Here is a 22,643-nt window from a genome sequence, read left to right as displayed (position 1 = left end):
GAGATCAACAGTGTATTTTAAACACCATGATTGAACAGGAACTTGAGAAAGATGTTTAATGCTGGAAACACGAGCACTCTGGTCAGTATTCAGTAAAGAGCGCTTATAGATTGATTTAGAGCTAGAAAGCAGTAGGGAATGAGGAAAACAATAGTACATTTTGGAGATGTTTGTGGAAAATCAAAGCTCCCCAAAAAGTTTTAAATCTAGTCTGGAGAGCAGCCAACTCATGCCTACCAACCAAAATACAACTACAGATTAAGCATGTGCAACTGGATGCCATATGTCCAGTTTGTAACGAAGGAAACGAATTCATTTGTCATGTTTTAGTCCATTGTAAGTTGGCAGCTATATGTTAGAAAATTTTTGACCCAAAGATCAATATGGAGGAAAGTAGAGATTTTGTAAAATAGTTAGACAAAGTACTAGCAAGTCAGTCGTTGAATGAGAGAGAAAAAACCATCACTCTTTGCTGGTCAATTTGGAGATGGAACAACAAGAGATGGTCAACCATGAAAATAGTTACGAAAGGTTGGGAGTATCTTTCACAGTGGAAGATAGCTCAGGGTAGAGGTACTGGAGCACCTATTCAACCTCCTGCTTCAGGAGATGGTGCATTATACTGGGTTAAGCCACAACCAAACGTAGTAAAGATCACGGTGGATGCAACGATTTTCGAAGAAAAAGAAGCGTCAGGAGTGGGTTTAGTGGCTCGTGATCATGGAGGTCAAATGATCCTCGCCAAAACCAAATGTTATGCAGAGCTCATGAATCCTATGCTGGCAGAAACAATGGCGATTAAAGAAGTTTTGAGGTGGGCAAAACAAATGGAGTGGATGGAAGTCATAATTGAATCTGATTGTTTGGTCGTCATACAAATGATTCGAAGTGCGGCACCTATGAGATCAAGGCTTGGGATGGTTGTTGAAGAATGCAGAGAGATAGTTCGTTAGTCCAACAATATTAAGTAGGTTTTTGGGGAGCGATCTACGAATATACCGGCTCATAAGTTAGCACATGTGTCGTATATGCATCCTGATTGCATTTTTGATTGGGAATCTGTTCCAGTTAAAATCAAAATTTGTATTCACCAAGATTTGATGGAGTAATAAAATTGCATTTTGTCAAAAAAAACCGTCAAATCTTTGAATCTATATTAGCTTCAGTATATAATTTTCAAATCAGTAAATTCTAGAAGTCTCGGGGCAAAAGTTTAAAATTTTGAATAAATACCAATTAGCTGAAAAACAGACGAATTGTGTTTAAAAATGAATTACAAAACAAAATAAGCTAAATAAATACTTCATTCTTTCTTTGGATTTAAATCAACATTCAACAGGCATCTTAGCCAAGTAACGCCGTAATTCAGATGTAAATGTCTCCGCTAAACAAAGATACTATAATTTTCCTAAATTACAAACAGACATATAATACAAACTTAACAACACTATCCAGGAATACACAGCTACGTACTTCGTGGTAACCCTTGATTCTTGAATAAGCTCTTGGCAAAATCATCCATATCCATATCTTTACAAAAAAAAAATTACATATGTTGCATTACTACCCATCTGAATAATATCAGATCTCATCATTCTCTGATGAAAGCAACCATGACGTATAATCTGGCCCTTGATCTGAAATAGAAACTGATCCAGTAGATGGGGGAATTATCCTCTTCCTTGTAAAAGTCTCTACAGTTGGGCACACTCTTTTCCGCCCACCCCTTGGCCGAGAACGAAACTGTTCATCTGTCTCCATAAAATCACCCTGAACCACAAAACATCCCATAAGCACCGAAATGATGTAACCAATTTTTTTCCCTTTTTGCAAATGAGAGTGCTTTAGAAAAAAAAAAGAACTTACTTGAATATAACGATGGCATCCAGATTTCTCATGGTTGTCCCTCACGTGTTTAAATGTAAAACTCATGCCGCAACCAGGAATGCTACAAGGGAAGGATTTTTGTTCAAAATGCACGGCTTTCATGTGTTGACTGAGGTTTGATTTCTGCATTCAAATATACAGCTAAATTATACCCTGGAAATTTTAAACCATATAATAATATCCATTTGAAGTTTGCTATATCGAACTTGATAGAAGCAGGTTGCTTAAAATAATTTTCAATTTGTTTCCTATTTCCAAACAAGCTATCTATCACTACACGGATAATTTGTCATGTATGCAGCAGAACAAGTTACAGTTTGTGACCCAAAAAAAAGTCTTACAGTTGAGAAGGTGTGTATACAATCCTCAAAGCTGCATTTTATCCTCTCGGATGAAGGCCTGGCTTCATGTGTAAGTAGGTGCCGTTTGAGGTTCTTTTTCAGCTGTTCTGTTCCACAAACCTCACAAGTAACGTATCTGTGACAAGACTGAATATGAGCCTTCAAGCATTGCTCGTTGGTAAAATATTTCATACAGCTAGGATCCGAACAGAACGCTTCAGTCGACTCTAACTTAACTGCAAACAACATGTTTCTCATATTAGCACAACAATCCGAACAAAATAGAAATGACAATCAAATAAAAACACGAAAAGAACGGAAAAAATCTAGTAATAAGATCACGAATTATGATGATAATACACCAAAAAGATCTTTGGCATTATAGAAATATTAAAATAAAAAGACTACAAAAGACTAGTAAATATGTTATTACCATGTGAATCTTCATGCTTTTTCAATCGTGAGGCATATCTAAAAACCTTCCCGCACCCAGGTTCTGGACATAGGTATTCTGTCTGAGTAATAACTTCAACAAGGGAAGAATCATCATGAACTTCCTTCACATGCCTCTTCATGTTACTTTGAATGGAAAATCTAGAACTGCAGTCTGTTAAAGGACATTCAAATAGTTTCCCTTTGTGCTGCAGAAGGTGACGATTCAGGTGATCCTTCCTCCGGTAACTGGAATTGCAGTCTTCTACTGGACACATAAATGGTCTCTGCAATGCAAGTTCTACATATAACTAAAAAGGACTTTAAATTTCAGAATACTTCAACATCACACTACTAGATAACAAAAAGCCTTTCAAACCTCAAAACCGCGTGTGCTGAGGCTCACCTGATGGAGCTTCTCAGGAGGTCCCCCTACCTGATACTAATCCAATCAAGGTAGATGTTGAAGCCTCTCGCATTTTGGAGTTCTTCTGTGGGATCCAATGCTTCACGCGACATTTTTATTTAATTAACTTACTTGGAGCAACTTAAAACCCTGCAAGATGTAATCCTTTAAACTGATTTGAACATGGAACAAGAAGCATGGACAGAGGAATCAAGTCCATTTTAATATTATAGTCGATGCAAGCACCACCAAGTAGGTTGGTAAACTCATGTATGTGAAGAATCAAGAATCTGACTACGTATTTTCAAAAACATATCTGCTTTTCTTTCATTTTCAACAGAGAAAGGAATATAACCGCATATTAATATACCAACCGATATCCTGAAGTCGAGATGATACTGAATGGTACATACAAACAGGGAAACATGTCTTACCTCGAGTAAATGGCTTTGCATGTGTTGTTTCAAGTGAGCAGGCTTCTGGAAACTCAGACCGCATTCCTCACAAGTATTAGACTTCAGCCTCTCTTTCTCCGCATTATCATCTTGCTTTATTTTGTTTACTTCATCCTGATTAAAACAAGTATGAATAAGTGATAATTAGCTCATTTGTATGCCAATGAAATAGATATTTGGGAATTCATAAAAAACAATGTATTACATGACTCGAAAATTTATAACTAGTCTACTTTCTTGTTCTTATAACGATTGAATTTTATAATCAAAAGATCAGCACAAATTGTCTTGAATATATTCAACAATAGGGATACAAGGTAAGAGCTCATGCATGCATCTCAGAGCTAAATTTGTTGCTTCTTAATTGCAATACAGAGATAAAAATTCGATATATTATACCTGGTGCTGCGATAATATATGAGAGGAGATGAGAGACTTCTTAGACCGACAAATACCACAATATTCACAGTAGTATCGCCTAATATCTCTAAATATTGGCCCTTCTTTCATTTCAGTAGCTCCCTCCTCCATCTCTGAATCAACAAAGATCAGGAATCGTAACAACTGCAATATGGTTTAGCATTCAGTATATTGAACATATAACAAAACAGACACGATTGTCTTTGTCATATATACTAAAAATAATCTTGAGGATAAAAAATGCTACGTTTGGCTAGAACGAACTAATTCCACTATTTTGAGGATAGAAAATGGCAATTCTCATTCTTAATTTTCATATTCACAAAAATTCAACCAAAAAACAAATCACATCCCGCCAACATACGGATTAATCTTCACCTTGAGCCCTACTAATTTCCTTCACAAATCTCATCACATAAAAAATATAATCTGAGAAGAAAGTACAACTCATTCTAAAACCTGGCACCTCACTCTCCACATCCTCATCATTTTCCACCATTTCTAATTCTCCCTCTAATTTCCCTAAATTCTCATTTTATTATCACTATCTGATTATATCACAACTACAAGCTCAGAACTACGCAATATCGAAAACACGAAAGTATTGCTTAAAACACATAGCTAAGTTCAAATAAATTATAACCACCGTGTAATTATAACAAAACAAGTCTCTAATTATAATTCCAATTGCAACACAAACAAAACAATAGTTAAATATCAATTCATAATATCGCAGAACTGAAACAATCAATTTCACAAGTACAATACAGACAAGATCAAATGAAACATGAGTTAACTGTTAATTCAAAACATATAAAACTCAAACTTACGATGACTTTAGCTCTGGAAAATGTGAAGCTAAACGGCCGCGTTTTTTGTTTGTTTTCAGCTAACCCTAGACAGAGTGATTTATGGTTAGGTATATAAATAAGGTAACTACTCGGTTCTGGGCTGGGCTGGGCTGGGCTGAGTTGCTCTGGGCTGGATGTTTGTAAGGTAAGGTGAGCCCAAATGTCTCGAATACAACTAGTGTATTTATCTGAGCCCGGTGATCTGAAAGATAGTCACCGGCTCACCATACATTAATTGGGTTTTTTCTAAAATGTGGGAGGAAACTTTCTGCAAAAATACTATTACATTTCTTAAAATATTTTATAAAAAAATATTTCTTAAAATTGTGGTAGAACTTTTTTTAATTTAAAGAAAAGTTGTTTTATTAATTTGTAAATTTCATCTATTACTAAGCATATGATTCCTAGTGAATAAATTAATAATAGTATCTCTTTTACACTGAGCCAATTTTTTTATCAAAGTTAGTGTTTAATTCATTGTAAATAAATGTAGATATATTTTTTCATGTCTGTACGTAAAAAGTGAACATAAAAAACGACATTAAATTTGTGTTATTCCTTTTACACCAAATTCACATGTTCTTTTTCGGTTTTGTTTTACAAATTGACAGGTTTAATTCCCTAATCTAGCAATAGGGCACATTTTTGGGAAAATATAATCAAATATATGGAGATCTCTGGGCCCGATATACACATTTTGAACCGTTAATTGCCAATGAAGTATGAGGGGAGTATTTGTTTTTTTAATTTTTAGAATTATTAAATATTTATTTTATATTTAAGCATGTATCATATTTTACAATAAGATTCATAATTCCCTATATAAGTCTTACAAACATTTTAAAAAAATGAATAATATAAATATTGATTTATGGACCTTAGACCCTAAATCCTAATTATTAATTAAAGTGTGTGAAACTTAACTTAGTAATTTAAAATTATAGATTATACTCTCCATTGACAAAATAATTTGTTAGAGCAACTCCAAGAGTCACCTAACATGATCCTCATAAAATTTTTTATTAAATAAGCTCCTAGTGATTTAAGATACAAATATGTGTTTTCACTCCAACAATTCTCCTCAAATTTACCTTTACCTATTTTTAGTCTAATTTTTACATAACATTTGCATAAATTGAAGTTGAGAAAATTGATATATACTAATAAAAAATATTTAGCTCCTAAATATGAGGAGAAAATGTTGGCTCTTCAAATTTAGGAGAGCACTTAGGAGCTTGTTGTAGTAAATTTTTGGTGCATTCTCTTCAAATTTTTACTTAGGAGTTGATGTCACGAGTTTCTTGGAGATGCTCTTATAGCATTCACATCCGGTTACCTTTCCCATCCCTATATTATTACTATAAATAGCAAGTCCTCAAAATAATTCCTAAATTCTGCTTTTCTTCTTGCAGCCCATAACCTATGAGTTTCCCCATAGTCTCTATTTATTGCTTCACTTTCTCTCTCTTTTTGCTTTTCATTATTAACTACCAATATCAACTTCACACATGGCCTCCATTTGAGATGCGGTGCGTACAGTTTGCCCGCACATATGGGAATTTGCTTTTGATCCCTAAAATTATACTCCATTTTAGGGTCTCGGATGGAGCAATGTTTTTGGATCAAATAGTATAAATATCCCTAAATTATAGAGATTAAGTGTAAAAGGGGAAACTAATGTGAATGCTCTTACTTCACAAACAAACATGACACGTAATATTTTAGTGAAGTGTAGGACTGTCAAAAAAATTCGAAAAATTTGATATTCATCCGAAAAATCCGTATTCGTATCCGAAATAAAGCGGATATTATCCGTATCCGACACAAGCGGATATTATCCGTATTCGAATTCGACGATTGCGGATACGGATACGGATATAGGCGTATTCGTATCCGATAATATCCGAATCTGAATAAATATATTTTATATTTAAATATTTAAATAATTTAAAAATATATTATATTAAATTTATAGTGTGTTTATGTGTATATACACACATATAAATATATATATATATATATAAATATATTAAATATTATGTTTATACAAATTTTATAGACATAAAGAAAAAAAATCATTTGAGTTCAACAATTTAAAGATAACGATTATATTGAAAAAAATAAAATTAATTTTTTGAAAAATTAAAATATAATTAAATCACTTTATCACTTATTTTAATTTTTCAAAATGAATTTTTATTTTTAACTATATTTTTTTCAATTTTTTCAATTTTTAATATAAAATAAAAAATCTGATTGAAAATCGGATTCGGATCCGAATATTATCCGTATTCGGATAGTATCCGTCGAATCCGGATTCAGATATTATTCTTTAAATATTTCCGAATTCGGATACGGATAAGGATTTTCGGATTCGGATCCGAATCCGGATATAGGCAGATCTGTATCCGAATTATCTGTTTGACAGCCATAGTGAAGTGCGCAGGGATACGAGTACTTCATTAGAAATGGAGAATCGTGTCCATATTTACCTGTTAAAATATTTATGGGTATAATGAGTCATGATAATTAAAATATGGCTATCTAAGAATTTTACAAGTATTTAGGTAATAAAATATAGGGAAGTTATTCAAAATACTATATTTTTAAATTTATTTACAAAAATTCAAATTTTATTTTCAAAAATAAGGTTTACAATCCCTACGAACTATTATGCAACTTAATTTTCAATTTTGAAAAAATTGATTTGAAGGTTGCCTTCGTTGCATTTCGAATTTGCAACATCTGTTATATTAAAAGCAACTTAAAAAGAGTTGCATAACATGTTGGAGAGATTGCAAATCGTATTTTTAAAATGAAATTTAAAAATGTGTATTTTTAAAAATAAGTTTAAAAATAACAGTATTTTCAAAATATTTTTTAAGAGATAAGGTATTTTTGAAAAAAAACCCTAAAATATAAACCACAATTTTTTCAATATAATTTATAAATTGTTAATTGTTATTTTTCTTGAATAATTTTGATAATAAATTATAATAGGACAATTTTGTTCACCGTCAAACTTGAACACTCATATATTACACCTTTTTTCAAAAGAAAAAAGATAATTTCATGTTATAAAAGATTATTATTGTAAAAGATAAAGATAATTTCATGTTATTAAAATTTATTATTGAAAACACCATATCATTCACATTATTGTATACACTGTAATATGGAGGGAACAATTATGTGATTGATTTTACAATTTTATAATGATTTTGATGTTTAAAATGATAATTAGAGATGTTATGGCATATAGGAACTTTTGCAAGGTTTGTACTAAAAGGACTATGATATAATAGTACAATAAAACGTATAAGATGTTGGAGAAAATTGATTTACACTCCAATTTACAAAAGAAATTTATTTTTATTCTTAATTACTCCATGTCCGATTATATATAATATTTTTAAGATAATTAGACATTTAAAATATACAATTTGCCATTTTAAAACTTATTCATGTGTTTGTACATGGTCAATATAAATTATTATGATATCTTGATATGAATGCATGAAAATTGATAGACAGGTTTATAATTCGGTCAATGTAAATTATTAGGATATCTTTGTAAAACTGCATAGAAAAAAATTGCAGAAATTGCAGTCTCAAAGTTTTAATTATCTATTTTAGAAAGATCGCGAATGAATCAAATTATCCATTTTTTAGAGTTTTGAGAAAAAATTGAGAATCAATATTATTAGACCTTCTCGTTCCTTTTTGCTACGTTTTCATTAAAAATTTAAACTTTTATGGTGTAATTAAATAAAACTTAACATGTACAATAAATTTATTTCTTATGTCTAACACTAAATGAGTTTTTCTTTTTTTTGAAGAAAAGTTAAATTCATTACTCAATCAAAGCATCAAACATCAAAGACTCCAACACATTATGTGGAGGAGAAACAAGATCAATACAACAATTTAGCTCATAAGGAATCTGAGCCACTAAGTGGGTTGTCCTATTAGCTAACCTTCTCACATAATTAACACAAATATTCGGTCTAACACTCAACTTCATTCTGCAAGTATAAAAAATATGTTCAATCTCCGAATGGTACCCAGACTGACTATTTGTAGCTTTTACTGTAGTAAGTGAGTCAGACTCAACAATAACCCTTTCCGCTGTCCTCGAACTAATCCAAGACAAAGTTTCATCAAAACTGATTGCCTCTGCTTCCAATACATTCACAGTTTCTGCAAACCTCTTGACCTTACCCACCAGATAGTGACCTTTGTGATCGCGCAAAACCATGTCTACCGAAAAAAATGAAGTTTCTTCCACTATTGAGGCATCAACGTTAAGTTTGAGTGAGCCATTTTCTGGTGCCGCCCATATGTCACCTCCTCGTTGAGTCGTTCATTTGGTCTGTTGGTGCATCCCTTTCTGGTGCATTTTACTATTGACATCGATCCATTCTTTTAGCTGCATTAAGCTCCAATCCATAGCAAATTCTGACATTACCACTTTATGCTCCCAGACCTTCTTATTTCTAAAAAACCAGATACCCCATAGTGCCATTGGAGTCATTTTTAGTCTCTCATAGGATTCAAAACTAAGTTTGTCCAGCAACCATAATGAAACATCTTTTATCTCCCACATATCATATTGCATTCCCATATATTGCCAACACAGAGCTACAAAGTCGCAATGAAAGAACAAATGAAGCACATGCTCCACATCAATATTACATATCAGACAAATCCTAGGAACGCCATTACATCTCCTTTACAGAACCACACGGACAGGGACATTGTTACGACATAAACGCCACAAAAATATTTCTCTTTCGGTGGGATTTTCAAATTCAACAACCTCTTCCAACCTACTGGATTGAGCCTCTTGTACATGGGCCAAATTTCTTTCCTGCCAGACATGATAATCAGACTTTACTGAATAATAACCATCCTTTGTGTGAATCCACGCTACTCTATCATGAACTGCATTACGTGGAATTCTAGTTTGTAATATGGCTTTGATCCTTCTCTTCATTTCCTGCATTTAGTCCTTCTCTTCTTCTTAAATTTGTGATTGGCTGACAACTAAACTACTCTTAAATTTTTTAAAAGAAAAATCAATTATCTATCATGATACAATTAATTTTTGCCTTAGAAACCACCTTACAGTAATTTATATTTTTTATTAAACCCCTAAATTTTCTGGGAAAAGTGCCCCGCCGTGCAGTTTCACAATGTACTTTAGCCAATATTTTGATTCGCAGTTTCAATTTTATTTTAATTTCATAAAATTTTTATGCAATTATACACCAAATATTGTCGTTTGTTAAATATCTTACTTACATATTAATTTAACAATTATCTAACATTTGTTACTACAAAACAAGAGCGTGACATAATAAGCCGGACTTACTTGACTTTTCATTTTTGGGCACCATATTTACTAGTGTTAAAAGCGTTTTTTGCGAACAAAACTGTCGTGGAACAAAAATTAGGGTACACTAGTAATTAATGTTAGGGTTTGTGAGTTTCGATTTTTAATGGTTGTTCTCGCAGTAGGGACTATCGGTTCTCGCAGGATACCTACGTAACTCTGTGTAGTAGAGAATCAAGGCAAAAACATAGTTCTAGGTTGAGGGGTAGAGCCCTTTTATATAGAGGTGGGTCTACTTAGATGGTAATTAGGAGTCCTGTAAGGGAAAGAATTCCATATCCTTCTTTGTAAGACTTTGAGTCCGTTTTGAACACATGTCTCTGCTCTTCCAAACGTATTAGGCCTAGTCCATGAACAGTTTATGTTCATGGACCTTGACGACCTCTGCTGGTGGGCCTTGACTACTTGGGCCATCTGGAGTCTACTATGAGTTTAGACCAGATAGGTATGTGTTGGGCTTAAGACAAGAAGTCCAAATTTAATTACTGTGACATTTAATGTGTATTTAATATGTATTTTCTATCCATATCATTTGCCCCTTAACTTCCGAGAATACTACTCGAGTTTTTATGGAAGTTATAATGGTCTTTTCGTGACTCGGGGTACTTTTGGCTCTACTCGGGTATCGTCCCTTCACGGGTATCGCCGATTTGCCGTAAATTGTGTGGAGACCTACACGTTTACAAAGACTTACATGGTGTGAGTATACACACTTAAGGCCTTTGCACAGGCTAATTGGATAGTGTTTAACACTAAACGTTCCTAATCGGGACTAAAAAGCGAGCGTTTATCACCCCTAATCGGGGCTAATCAGCCTTAAACGGGGCTAATTTCCATGTATAAGCCGCTAATTAGGCTTAAAAGAGCCTAATTTTAAGCTAGAATACACTAATTGGCCTTAATCGAGGTTAATCTGCCCTAATAGGGGCTAATTTTTCATAATCAGGACTAATTAGTACGCATATAATATTAATTATCCCTAATTCACACTAATCACGTGAGTGAACAGGTTAAACGACCCTAATCGAGGCTAATTATGTCACATGAGTCAATAATTCCACTTAATTCAGGTTAATTCGTGTAATATACACTAATCGGCCCAAAATTTCTCTAATCTGCCCTAATCCGGGCTAAGTTTAAAATCCTGATTTATTTTTAAAAAAATGATTTTGTTTTCCATTTTTCCTAATTTTTGCAAAAAAAATCAAAAATTTTCGCATGAGGGTCCCCGAAATTTTGTAGGACCCCCTAGACCAGCCTACAGGAGGTCCTTCTCGGCCAAAAGAGAGCCAACTCATTCTGGTCGGCCTCCCCTGGTCAGCCTAGGGACAGAACCCCCTATTGTTCAGGGGTGGTTGTCCCTAGATTTTTTTTGTAGAACCTTCTATCCACTTTCAAGCTTTGCATGCAGCTTGCTAGGCCTTGTCTACTCTTAATTTTCCATGGATCTCACCCCATGATGGCCCTAGATCCCCATTTGGCTCTTCTGTCCTCGTTTCAGTGAACATTTTGTGCTCAATCTACTGAATGTTCTGTACTTGTTCTACATAATGTTATATACTCCATCATACTTATTTTACAGGATGTCCTGTACCTCATCGTACTTGTTCTCGTAGATGTTCTAGTCTTTATGAAACTTGTTTTCGCTGAGAGCCACATTTTTGTAAAAACTTCCAAGAAATTCACAAGGGGGCCTCCGGAAAACCTTCAAGAGACCCCGGGCCTATCTTATAGGGGATCCTGGTCGGCCAAAAAGGCCCCCAATGTAGCTTGGTCGGCCCGACATGCTCTTTTTCGGCCATAGGGCCACCTGTACGGTAGTCTGATCGGCCGGGAGGAGAAAATTCTCTAAACTCGCTATGGTGAACGTCCTACTCTTCGAGAAACACATTTTCGTGAGCGTTATAGTCTCCACGGAGCTTGTTCTTTCTGACATTATGATCTTAATGGACTTTGTCCCGTGGGTGTCCTAGTCTTCACGAAACTTACTCTCGTTGAAGGCCAACCTTTCAAGAAATTTCAAGAAATTTCACAGGAGGGCCTCCGAAAAACCTTCAGGAGGGTTTGAACCAAACCTACAGAGGTTCCTGGTCATCCAAAAAGGCTCCCATTTTATCTGGTCGGCCCAGCCTGCTTTTGGTCGGCCATGGAGCCACCTGCAGGGTGGTCTGGTCGGCCGGGAGGAGAACGTTCTGTTCTTGTACTCGTGAACATTCCGTTCTTCACAAAACTTGTTTACCTAAAAACTTGATCTTGATCTAGTCTTCATAGGCCTCACTAATCATGGTGATTAGCAAAATTAGTCTTCAGTTAAGACTAACGACTTGTGTATGGCCTCAGTCAGGGATTTCTTGGAGGACTGATACGATATGCGATGCTCTGCATCGCTTTTTTCGATTATTATATCTTTTCTCCCGATTTTCCGATCATTTTCTCCACCGCATTCCAGTATTTTTTTGAGAGGTACCTGTTAACGCAAACCAGTCAGAGTTACGACCTGCTGTAGCAGGTAGCTCTTTTCCTATAAAAGAAGATGAGAAGTGTTCATTCTCATTCACACATTCATTTCTCAACTTCTCAAATTCTCTCAAGTTTTTCATAAGCTCTCAACTTCTCTCAAGTTATTCCAAGATGTCTGAAGGTCAAGGTACTAGCAAATCTTCCCTTTCAACCAAGGAGGCTATGTACAAGAGGGCTACGATTCGCTCTTTGAAAAGTATAACTTTTGTCTCCCCTTATTCCATTAATCGTTGTTCCAACAGCTTGAAGAGCATGCTGGACAAGCGGGGTGATGAGTACCTGAGCACTGTCCACTTTGATGCATTCCACCACAATAGTGTGCATAGCAAAGAGGATGTTGAGGAGATTCGGTCGAGTTACCCTTAGCCAAAATGTATAGAGGTTCGCAAGGCTAAGCCTAGCGAGAGGACTTGCAACCTCAGCCCTTAAAGATTATTTGTATACAAGGCAGCACTAAAGTCCGGGTTAAGGTTTCCACTACATCCCTTTATCCTGAGGCTCCTTGTTGAGCTGAAGATCCATCCGTGTCAGCTTTACCTCAATGGGTGGGATTTCATCATCCTCTTCATAGTGAGGTGCACTGACTTGGGCATCCCACTAAGCGTAACAATGTTCTGAACCATATTTATGATGAAGGCATCTCCTTTGAACTGGCATGGATGGGTTGTTAAATAACATAGGTCTCATATTCCTCACATAGTGAATACGAGTTCTCTCCATGACTAAATCCATTGCTTGAATAAGAAATTCGTAGTCTTGGAATGGAAAGATGGAGATCGGGGGGTAAACTTCAGACGCAACTTCAGCAGACCTATTGACAGCTCTCACTACATCCTTCATCTTTCAGATGCCGAGCTTCATGATCGTGATCTCTTTACTGATGATGATGGGAGAACCCCCTATTGGGAGTTCGTCATAGAGGCAAAAATTGTCGAGGCTGGCATTAACAGTCTCTCTAAAGAGGATATTTATTTTTATTCTACCTCAACTTTGTGCAATTTTATTCTTATATCTGTTTTTCTTTCTCTTCATTTCAGCTATTGAGGCTTTTGATGCCATGACTGACAAGAGTGACGTGGTTACGGGGAGAATGGAAAGGGACGCGGCCAAGCAAGTGAACCGCATTCCCAAGGTCCCTGCATTTCTTGAAACTTCTGGCTATAGCAAGAAGAGGGCCAAAAAGTTCCTTGGGAACCTTCATGAGGAATCTCTACTAATGACCCGGTGCTTGCGATTTCATGCCTAGCTCTTGTGTGGTCGAAGAACCGTGTTACTCCTCTTGACCTTCTTTTTGTCTCTTCAAGTGAGAAATTGCTTGAAGTTGATATGCTGGGGGTTCAAGTCTTGTACCAGGTAAATTTTAACTTGTAAAATTTTTTGTTCAATTGCAATTATTTTAAATTTTTTTAAAAAAAATCATAGGAAGGCCTCGAAGAATACTTCAGGGGGGTCTAGACCATCTTTGCAGGAGGTCCTGCTCGGTCAAAAAGGCCTCCATGTGGTCTAGTCGGCCCTTTCTGGTCTTGGTCGGCCAGGACTTCGTGTGTTGATGACTCAGTCCTTCTGAGTCTTGTTCATTTTTAGTACTTTGACTCTTATCTAAGTTAGCCTTTTTTTATGATTCTGCTTTGTGTTTTCCTTGTCAGGCAAATGCTTACTTTTCCGCGTCCTATACTCATAGCATAAATATGAGAAGTGACTATGCAACATTGCAAACTTCCATGAACAAATTGAAGATCTTCTTAGATGAGTGGGAGTCTAAGGCTCACCAGGCGGAAGACAGGGTTATTGTCTTGGAGAAAAATTATACCAAGGAGACACATAAGAGGAATAATGAATGAAGGGAACTTATGGACTTATATCATAGATCCGATGCGTTTACTCAGATGATGGACGAAAACGTCGACCAGATGCGCCCCGTGAACTTGGCCTTAGGATGGAAAAGGGGTGTTAAGGACGTTCATAGCTTGTATTCGGACGTGGTCGATCTAAATCTCTTTTCTTTCCCCTGGGAGATTCCTATTATGGATCCATCCGGGCAGGCCTCCGGGTCTGTGCCCAAGACTCCCCGCATGCTGTCTCAATCTCGTTCAATCCACGGAGGTTCTGGTTCTAAGGGTAAGGCCCCTTCCGAAATCCCTAGCTCTAAAGCAGTCCTCTGCGAGAAAATCAGGGAGCCAGCTCATGGGTGCAGCAGCTCATCTTCTGAGGCGGGTTTGGATGAGGAAGAGGAGGAGGAGGAAGAAGTCTTAGGGGGCGGGGAATAATGAGGAGGAGGACTCTTCTAAGGAGTGACTGTTATGGCCTTGCATGGCTTTGGTTGCCGCATGTGGCTATATTTTCAGACTCTATTTATTTGAATCATACTGGCTTGTAAACTATTGGTCCTTTGGGACTTAACTTATGATCCTTCAGGATCTTTTTCTATGCATTTTGTTTGATTATACTTCATACTTGTCTTTTATTTTCGGCATTTGGTCCCTCAAGACTTGCATTCTTTAGATGCTCGTACTTAAATAAATTGGTAGACAAGATGATAGAAATAAACTTGCATAAATAGATAATATCTCTGAAAAACGGGGTCAACCCTTACATAAGATGGTTTCATCCACCATATTCAGAAATTTAATACTAACTACTAGGAACATATCACAAACATCCTAAACATAATAAACCTTTAGGTTTGAAGCGTGTCAAGTGCGGGGCACTTTATTACCATTCAGGGTCTCCAACTTGTAGGATCCTCGTCCTTATATCTTCCTGACCTTATAAGGCCCTTCCCAGTTAGGGGCTAGCTTTCCTCTCTGCCCGACTCCTGATGCCTCGATCTTCCTTAAAACCAAGTTTCCTTCCTAAAAGAACCTTTCTTTTACCCTTCTATTGTAATAGAGGGAGGCTCTTTGTTCATGCTCTGCATTGCGGTCGTTGGCCTCATCTCTGACCTCGTCAATGAGATCGGGAGCGAGCCTTATGCCTTCTTCATTGATCTCTGATTCATAATCTTCAACCCTAGGTTATCCATGGGTGATTTCAAGGGACATCACAACCTCGGCTCTATAAGCCAACATGAATGAGGTAGTTTCAGTCATCACTTTGCAGTAGTACGATATGCCCATAATATAGGCAGAAATTCGTCTACCCTAGTGTTCCTTGAGCGTTCAACCCTTTTTTTAGGTCCATCAAGGATGTTTCTATTAGCAACTTCCGCCTACCCGTTTTTCTGTGGGTGTGCAACCGAGGTGAAGCGAAGCTCTATGTTGTTATCGTCGTAAAACTCTCTGAACTCTGCATTATCAAACTGTCTCCCATTCTCCGTTACAAGGATGTGTGGGATCCCAAATCGGCATATCACATTCTCCCAGAAAAATTGGGCAATTTTCTTGGTGGTTATCTTGGCTAGTGCCTTAGCCTCAATCCACTATGTGAAGTAGTATATGGTTACCACAATGAACTTCCTATGTCCTGATGCTATAGGAAATGGTCCAAGGATGTTCATTCCTCACATTGTAAAATGGGTGGGTGTGGTGATAGATGTAAGCCTCTCTGGGGGCTGTCGTACTATTGGTGCATGCCTCTGGCATATGTCATATTTCTTTATATAAGCCTTTGCATCGGCTAACATCGATGGCCAGTAGAATCCCAATCGAGTTATCTTGTGACCGAGGGCCCTGCCTCCAAATGTTGTCCACAAATCCCCTCACGGGCTTCTTTAAGTGCCTCCTCTGCTTCAAGAGGTCTCAAGAATCTCAAGTATGGAGTAACAAAGGGCCTTTTATACAGAAGGCCTTTAATCAATGAATATCTCAATGCTCTCACCGACAGTTTGCGTGCCTCATGGGCATCGCCGGGGAGCCATCCCGTCTCAAGGTGGGTTTTGATCGGATCTATCCAACAACTTGCCATACCAACCGGTGCTATCAAATTTATGACATATATAGTAGGGGTCTTCAGGACCTGGAAGTAGATACTTCTTGGATAGTTCTTGATTTCAGATGAGGCGAACTGGGATACAGAATCAGCCGTAGTGTTCTCCTATCTCGGAACATGCTCTGCGTACCATTCGTCAAATTAACTTAGTATTTTCTTCACGACTCTCAGTTACTTGTCCATAGTATCATCCTTGGCCTCAAACTCTCCATTGACTTGAGCAACTACAATTCTTGAGTCTCTAGAGACCTTAAGGTTTTTGGCCCTCACGGTTCTAGCCAAGCCTAAGCCGGCTATCAATGTTTCGTACTCTCCTTCGTTATTCGTAGTTGGGAAGTCCAACTTCAAAACATACTCAATTATAAACCCATCGGGGCTTTGCAAGACTAGGCATACACCACTGGATTTATTTTGGACGCTCCATCAAAATGGAGAACCTAATACTCTTTCAGAGTCGTATCTTTATCTTTCTCTCCTTCTTCTGGGGTTACTATCTCTTGCCCCCGACTTCTTGGGCATTAATGGTACATTCGACCACGAAGTCTGCTAAGGCCTGAGCCTTGATGGTTGTTCAAGGCTTGTACTTGATATCAAATTCTCCCAACTTAATTTCCCACTTAATAAGCCTTCCACTGGCCTTCGGGCTATGAAGAATGTTCCTCAAGGGTTGGTCTGTCAGGACTTCGATCTTGTGATTCTAAAAGTATGGTCTCAGCTTTCTCGAGGCTGTGTGGATGACAAGCACAAATTTATCTGTGGTGGAGTAATTCAACTCTGCTCCGTGGAGCACCTTGCTTACATATTATACATGATTTTGGAGTTTCCTGTTCTTCCTTTATCAGGATTGCACTCACGGCTTGCTCAGATACTGCGAGGTACAAATAATGAGTGTCCTCCGGACTTGGTTTGGCCAGCAACGAGCCTTTAGCCATGTACTTCTTTAGCTGTTCAAAGGTCTCTTGGCTCTCATCTGTTCATTCAAAATTCTTCACCTTCTTAAGAGTCTTGAAAAAGGGCAGACATTTGCCTCCAAACTTGGAGATGAACCTCCCCAGAGCTGCGATTCTTCCTGTCACCTTCTGAACATCCTTGATAGAGTGTGGTGGCTCTATGTCCAGGATGGCTTTGAACTTGTCGGGGTTGGCTTCTATTCCCCTCTTTAAGACCATGTTGCCCGAAATTTTTCCCGACCTAACACCAAAAGCATACTTGGTGGGATTTAACATCATCTTGTGGTGCCTCATCATTTCAAATGCCTCTATGAGGTGACTAATATGATAGGCCTTGCTCAGGCTTTTGACTAACATGTCATCAACGTAGACCTCAATGGTCTTCCCAATTAGATGGGAAAGTATCTTATTTACCAACCTTTGGTAAGTAGCTCCTGCATTCTTAAGTCCAAAAGCCATAACAAGATAACAAAAGACACCGAAGTTAGTTTTGAAAGATACCTTAGGGGTGTCATCCTTGTGCATTTTAATCTGATTGAAATCGCTGAAGCCATCCATAAAACTTAGCATCTCGTGTCCAGCGGTGGCATCAATCATGATATCAATCCTTAGTAGGGGGTAACAATCCTTAGGGCAAGCATCAATTAAGACAGTGAAGTCGATGCACATCATCCCCTTGCCATTGGCCTTCTTGACCATTACAAGGTTGGCCAACCACTCAAGGAATTGCACTTCCTCAATAAACCCAGCTTCTAGGAGCTTCTCGACCTCTTGCTTAATGGTTTCCAGCCTGTTAGGGGCATAAGTTCTCTTCTTATGCTTCACGGCCTTCTGAGTTGGATCGACTTTCAGCTTATGAGTTATGAGGTTCGGGGCAATCCTAGGCATATCAGTTGTCGTTCAATCAAACACATCATTCTTCTCTTGTAAGAAAGTTGTCAATTGGCCTTTCAAGTGCTTGTTTAGAGATGCTCCAATATACGTGACCTTATATGGGTCTAAGAAGTCCAGGGGAATTGGGATTAGGTCCTCCGCTGGCTTCCCTCGAAGTTCTTCATTCTCTCGGACATCCATGTATTTTATGGGGAGGACATGCCCCTTAGCTCCATCGGGCCTAAGTGCTGCAACAAAGCAAATGTGGGCCATTTTATAATCTAATTTTGCCTCTTCGACACCGTTCCTAGTCCGGAACTTCAATACCACGTGGTAGGTTGAGGGCATGGCCTTAAACACATAGATCCCTATTCTATCCATGATGGAATTATAAGTAGAGGTTTTCTTACCAACCTGGAAGTTTAACATCTGTGTGGCCTCCCTGGGCTCTTCCCCAATAGTGATGAGAAGTTGTATTACTCCTTCGACTTTGTATTCTATGTGTTTAAACCCTAGATGGGTGCATCAGATGAATTTAGTTGAGAATTATTATAGCCCATCCTTATGAATGTGTCATGGAAAAGAATATCCACGAAAGCTCCATTATCCACTAGGACCCTCATAACATGACAATTTCCAATTATCAGGGTGATAACCAGAGGATCGTCCTGAGGAAATTTAAAACCTTCAAGATCTGGAACACTGAATTCAAGCGTCATCTCTGACTTAGAACGCTTAGACGGTTCTCCGACTATGCTCATCACATATCTCGCATAAGCTTTTCGAGAGTTCATTCATCATTATAGTCTTAGCTGCTCTAGGACTTCCTGAGATCATATTGATTACTGGCCCTCGGAGCTGTGGGTTACGATCTCTATCATTACCCCTTCGATCATCATCTCTTCGATCATTGTCTCTTTTTTGGTCTCTAGCCTTTTCACCCTTGGTGAAACGTCTGAACTTTCCTCTTCAAATCAAATACTCAATCTCATCCTTGAGTTTCCTACATTCATCAGTATCATGACCAACATCTTTGTGGTACCTGCTGTATCGACTCTTGTCTCTTTTCTTGGGGCCCCCTAGTGGCTTCGACCATTTGAACTCTTTGTCCTTCTCAATTTCCATAAGGATTTGGCTCTTCGGAGCATTCAAACTTGCATATTTAGTGAACATTGGTTGCTGATTCTTCTTAGAAGACGCGTAAGAGCCTTTTTCAGTTCGAGGATACATGTCATTGGCATCGTACTCCTGATCCGTCTTTCACTTCTTGTTGCATGTAGTCTCATTATTCACCACTGTCTTCTTCATACTTTCCTCCACCTTGATATTCTTTCTGACCCTATCCTGGAGTTGCAGCATGCTTTCAGGAAGGCGTTTAGCCAGAGACATCTTAAAGAACTCATATCTAGTCCCTTGTTACGGGGCTATCATAGCTACCTTGTCGTCAAGATTAGGGACCTTCAAAGCCTCCTTCGTGAATTGATAAGTGGATTTTATATCCTCTTGGAACGCTTTATTACAAGCTTGAATTGGTGTTTTGGACTCAAGTTGTTGGTATTTTGATGTGTTTTTGTGTTATTGCATTTCAGGCATCAGTTAACTGAAGAAATGAGCTTTTAAAGGAAATATGATGAAAAGTGATCATAATTGGAATCCAAGGACATTGTCAAGTTATAGAGAATCTCGTTAGCTTCGCGTGGACAGTTGAATCGCCTAATTCTGACGAGTAGAACTCAAGTTATGGCCAAAACAAGATTCATCATAATTTTTTCAGACAGGCGTCCGCCTGCTGGAGGAGGCGCCCGCCCGCTGGTGGAGGCGCCCGCCCGGTGTGCCGTGCGGCCACGCGCTGATGCGCGGCTGAGTTCGCTGATTTCGCTGAAAAAGCCTTTTTTGAGTGGAATTTGACGATTTTAAGGGTCCAGGTCCAATATAGGCATATATATATATACTTAAAAAAAGGGTTTTCATCATCCGGGAAGATTGGGATACCAAGGAGAAGACCTAGAAGCACAAAACAACTCCGAAAAAGAAGATCTTGTTTTCAACTTGTGATTCTTTGAATTAGTTGTAACTTTGGATGCTCGTTTTCGTTCTTGTTGAACCTAGATCTCGTTTATTCGTACTTTAATTATTATTCAGTTTATTAAGACCTTGTGTATACCATGCTTTTATTGGAACCCATGGTGACGATGAGTTCGATTATGAACTAATTGTTATCATGGGATTCTAGCGGATTTACTTATGGATTTCAATAATTAATTTGTTTCGATATCTTGGTGTGTGGTGATTGATTGATATCCTAGTATTGGTTGTGCTTATTCGTCTTATGTGCGTAGCTAACATATAGGATAACGTGTTAATCTCTATTGAAGCGACAGTGAATATAGAGGTTTAGAACTTGCCATGCTAGCATAAGTTCATATATTTGTTATGCATGATTCGTAGGTAATTTTAACCATTTTACTTGTCCTATGTAATCACGATAGATAACTTGCGCTTAAACCGTTATGTTGTCAAATTCTATAGACATATAGGGTCTCAATATAATTGGTGCTTATTCAGCTTCTATCTTTTTTGTGGATGTCTGATAGAATGGTACTCGTGCAACGAAAGTTGACGTTTATCAGTTTCGTGTTATCTGTTTCGTGTTATCTGTTTAGTGTCATCACCATCACATGCTAAGGTTAAGAATGAAAATACTATTGAATGAAGTATTTAATGAAGTTAGAATCCCATGTTTGTCATATATATTAATTCAACCATTATTGTTCTCTTAGTTATAATTGTTAGTTTAATTTCTTAGTTTAATAAAAACCCAATTTGTTATTTGTCTTAGCATTGAGCGATAAACATACATTGTTGCATAGGTGCATAAATTGAACTTAACCTAAACCAGTCTCCGTGGGAACGAATCTGATTTATATCTTATACTACTTGCGAACGCGTATACTTGCGTGAATTTTAGCGCGTGTTTTTGCCCCAACAAGTTTTTGGCGCCGCTGCCGGGGACTTGGTGTTAATTTTTAGTTTATGTGCTTGTCATCAGTGGTCATTAAAGTTCACTAACTCAAATTCTTTTACTTTCACGGTTTATTTGTTTGTGTTTCAGGTACTCATTACAATGGGAGATCCAGCAGCACGAACGAAAGCCTTGATGGATTTTTCTCAACCCAAGATCAATGACATTCAATCTAGCATTGTCAGGCCAGCTATCACAGCTAATACCTTTGAGATCAACCCTGTCATAATTCAATGGGTGCAGAATTCAATCCAGTTTGGGGGTTATTCAACGGAAGATCCCAGTATGCACATTAGGGATTTCATTGAGATATTCGACACCTTCAAGTTCAACGGTGTTTGTGAAGATGCTGTGAAGCTGAAACTGTTCCCATTCTCTCTGAGGGACAAGGCTAAGAGCTGGTTACACTCTCTATCAGCTGGTTCGATTACTACTTGGGAAGATATTGCTCAGAAATATCTTACTAAATTCTTCCCTATGGCGAAGACAGCTGCAATCAAGAATGCTATTACTCAATTTGTGCAGCAATCAGGAGAATCTTTATATGAAGCATGGGAGTGCTAGAAGGAGATGCTTAGGAAGTGTCCTCATCATGGAATTCCTGATTGGATGATCATCAGCTGTTTTTACAATGGTTTGGGAGCACAGTCCAAACCCATGCTCGATGCAGCATCAGGTGGAGTATTATGGGCAAAGAGCTATGAGGAAGCTTATGATCTAATTGAACTAATGGCTACTAATGAATATCAGTATCCAACCCAGAGATGTTCACAGGGCAAGGTAGCAGGAGTTCTTGAAGTGGATACAGCTACGGCTATCACTGCTCAACTAAAGGCGTTGTCTATGAAGATCGATTCTCTGACTAACTATTGTGTTAAGCAGATAATTAGTGTTTGTGAGTTGTGTGCAGGTCCACATGTGACAGAGCAATGCGCTATATCTAGTATCTCAACTCAGTTTGTGAGCAACTTTCAGAGATCGCAGTAACCAGTTTCAGACACTTATCATCCTGATAACTGGAATCATCCTAACTTCAAATGGAGCAACAATCAGAATGCGATGCAACAACCGTTCCAGCAGTTTGGAAATAACCTATTCAACCCTCCTGGTTTTCAGCAACAAATTGCACCAAGACAACAACTCCAAATTCAACAACAAACTCAT

At 37.7% G+C, this 22,643-nt stretch overlaps 1 protein-coding gene and 1 non-coding gene across 2 annotated transcripts; both read right to left on the bottom strand.

Moving 5' to 3' along the window:
• Positions 1-1,286: 1,286 nt before the first annotated feature.
• On the bottom strand, positions 1,287-4,920 carry LOC141673271 (transcription factor IIIA-like). The gene is made up of 7 exons (XM_074480005.1): positions 4,772-4,920; positions 3,921-4,085; positions 3,501-3,635; positions 2,662-2,947; positions 2,229-2,464; positions 1,867-2,010; positions 1,287-1,770 (listed from the first exon to the last, which is right to left on the bottom strand). Exons 2-7 carry the CDS (start codon positions 4,050-4,052, stop codon positions 1,582-1,584), a joined length of 1,122 nt encoding a protein of 373 aa, XP_074336106.1. The 5' UTR covers positions 4,053-4,085; positions 4,772-4,920; the 3' UTR covers positions 1,287-1,581.
• A 17,051-nt stretch (positions 4,921-21,971) lies between these two features.
• LOC141680591 (small nucleolar RNA R71) lies at positions 21,972-22,078 on the bottom strand. Its single transcript, XR_012558367.1, has one exon. It is a non-coding gene; the product is annotated as a small nucleolar RNA R71 (small nucleolar RNA).
• Positions 22,079-22,643: the final 565 nt, after the last annotated feature.

This window comes from Apium graveolens, chromosome 1, assembly GCF_009905375.1.
Source record: "Apium graveolens cultivar Ventura chromosome 1, ASM990537v1, whole genome shotgun sequence".
Lineage (NCBI taxonomy): Eukaryota > Viridiplantae > Streptophyta > Magnoliopsida > Apiales > Apiaceae > Apium > Apium graveolens.
Note: the sequence above shows the minus strand (reverse complement) of the source record. Positions and strands in the feature narration are given on the sequence as shown.

What these genes read in the sequence shown, in the direction of transcription:
- LOC141673271 (XM_074480005.1), bottom strand. Translation starts at nt 4,052, where the DNA reads ATGGAGGAGGGAGCTACTGAAATGAAAGAAGGGCCAATATTTAGAGAT. An exon ending in AAAGCATGAAGATTCACATG is followed by an intron (nt 2,465 to 2,661) that starts GTAATAACATAT and finishes TGTTGTTTGCAG; the next exon opens with TTAAGTTAGAGTCGACTGAA. An exon ending in GATGCCATCGTTATATTCAA is followed by an intron (nt 1,771 to 1,866) that starts GTAAGTTCTTTT and finishes TTTGTGGTTCAG; the next exon opens with GGTGATTTTATGGAGACAGA.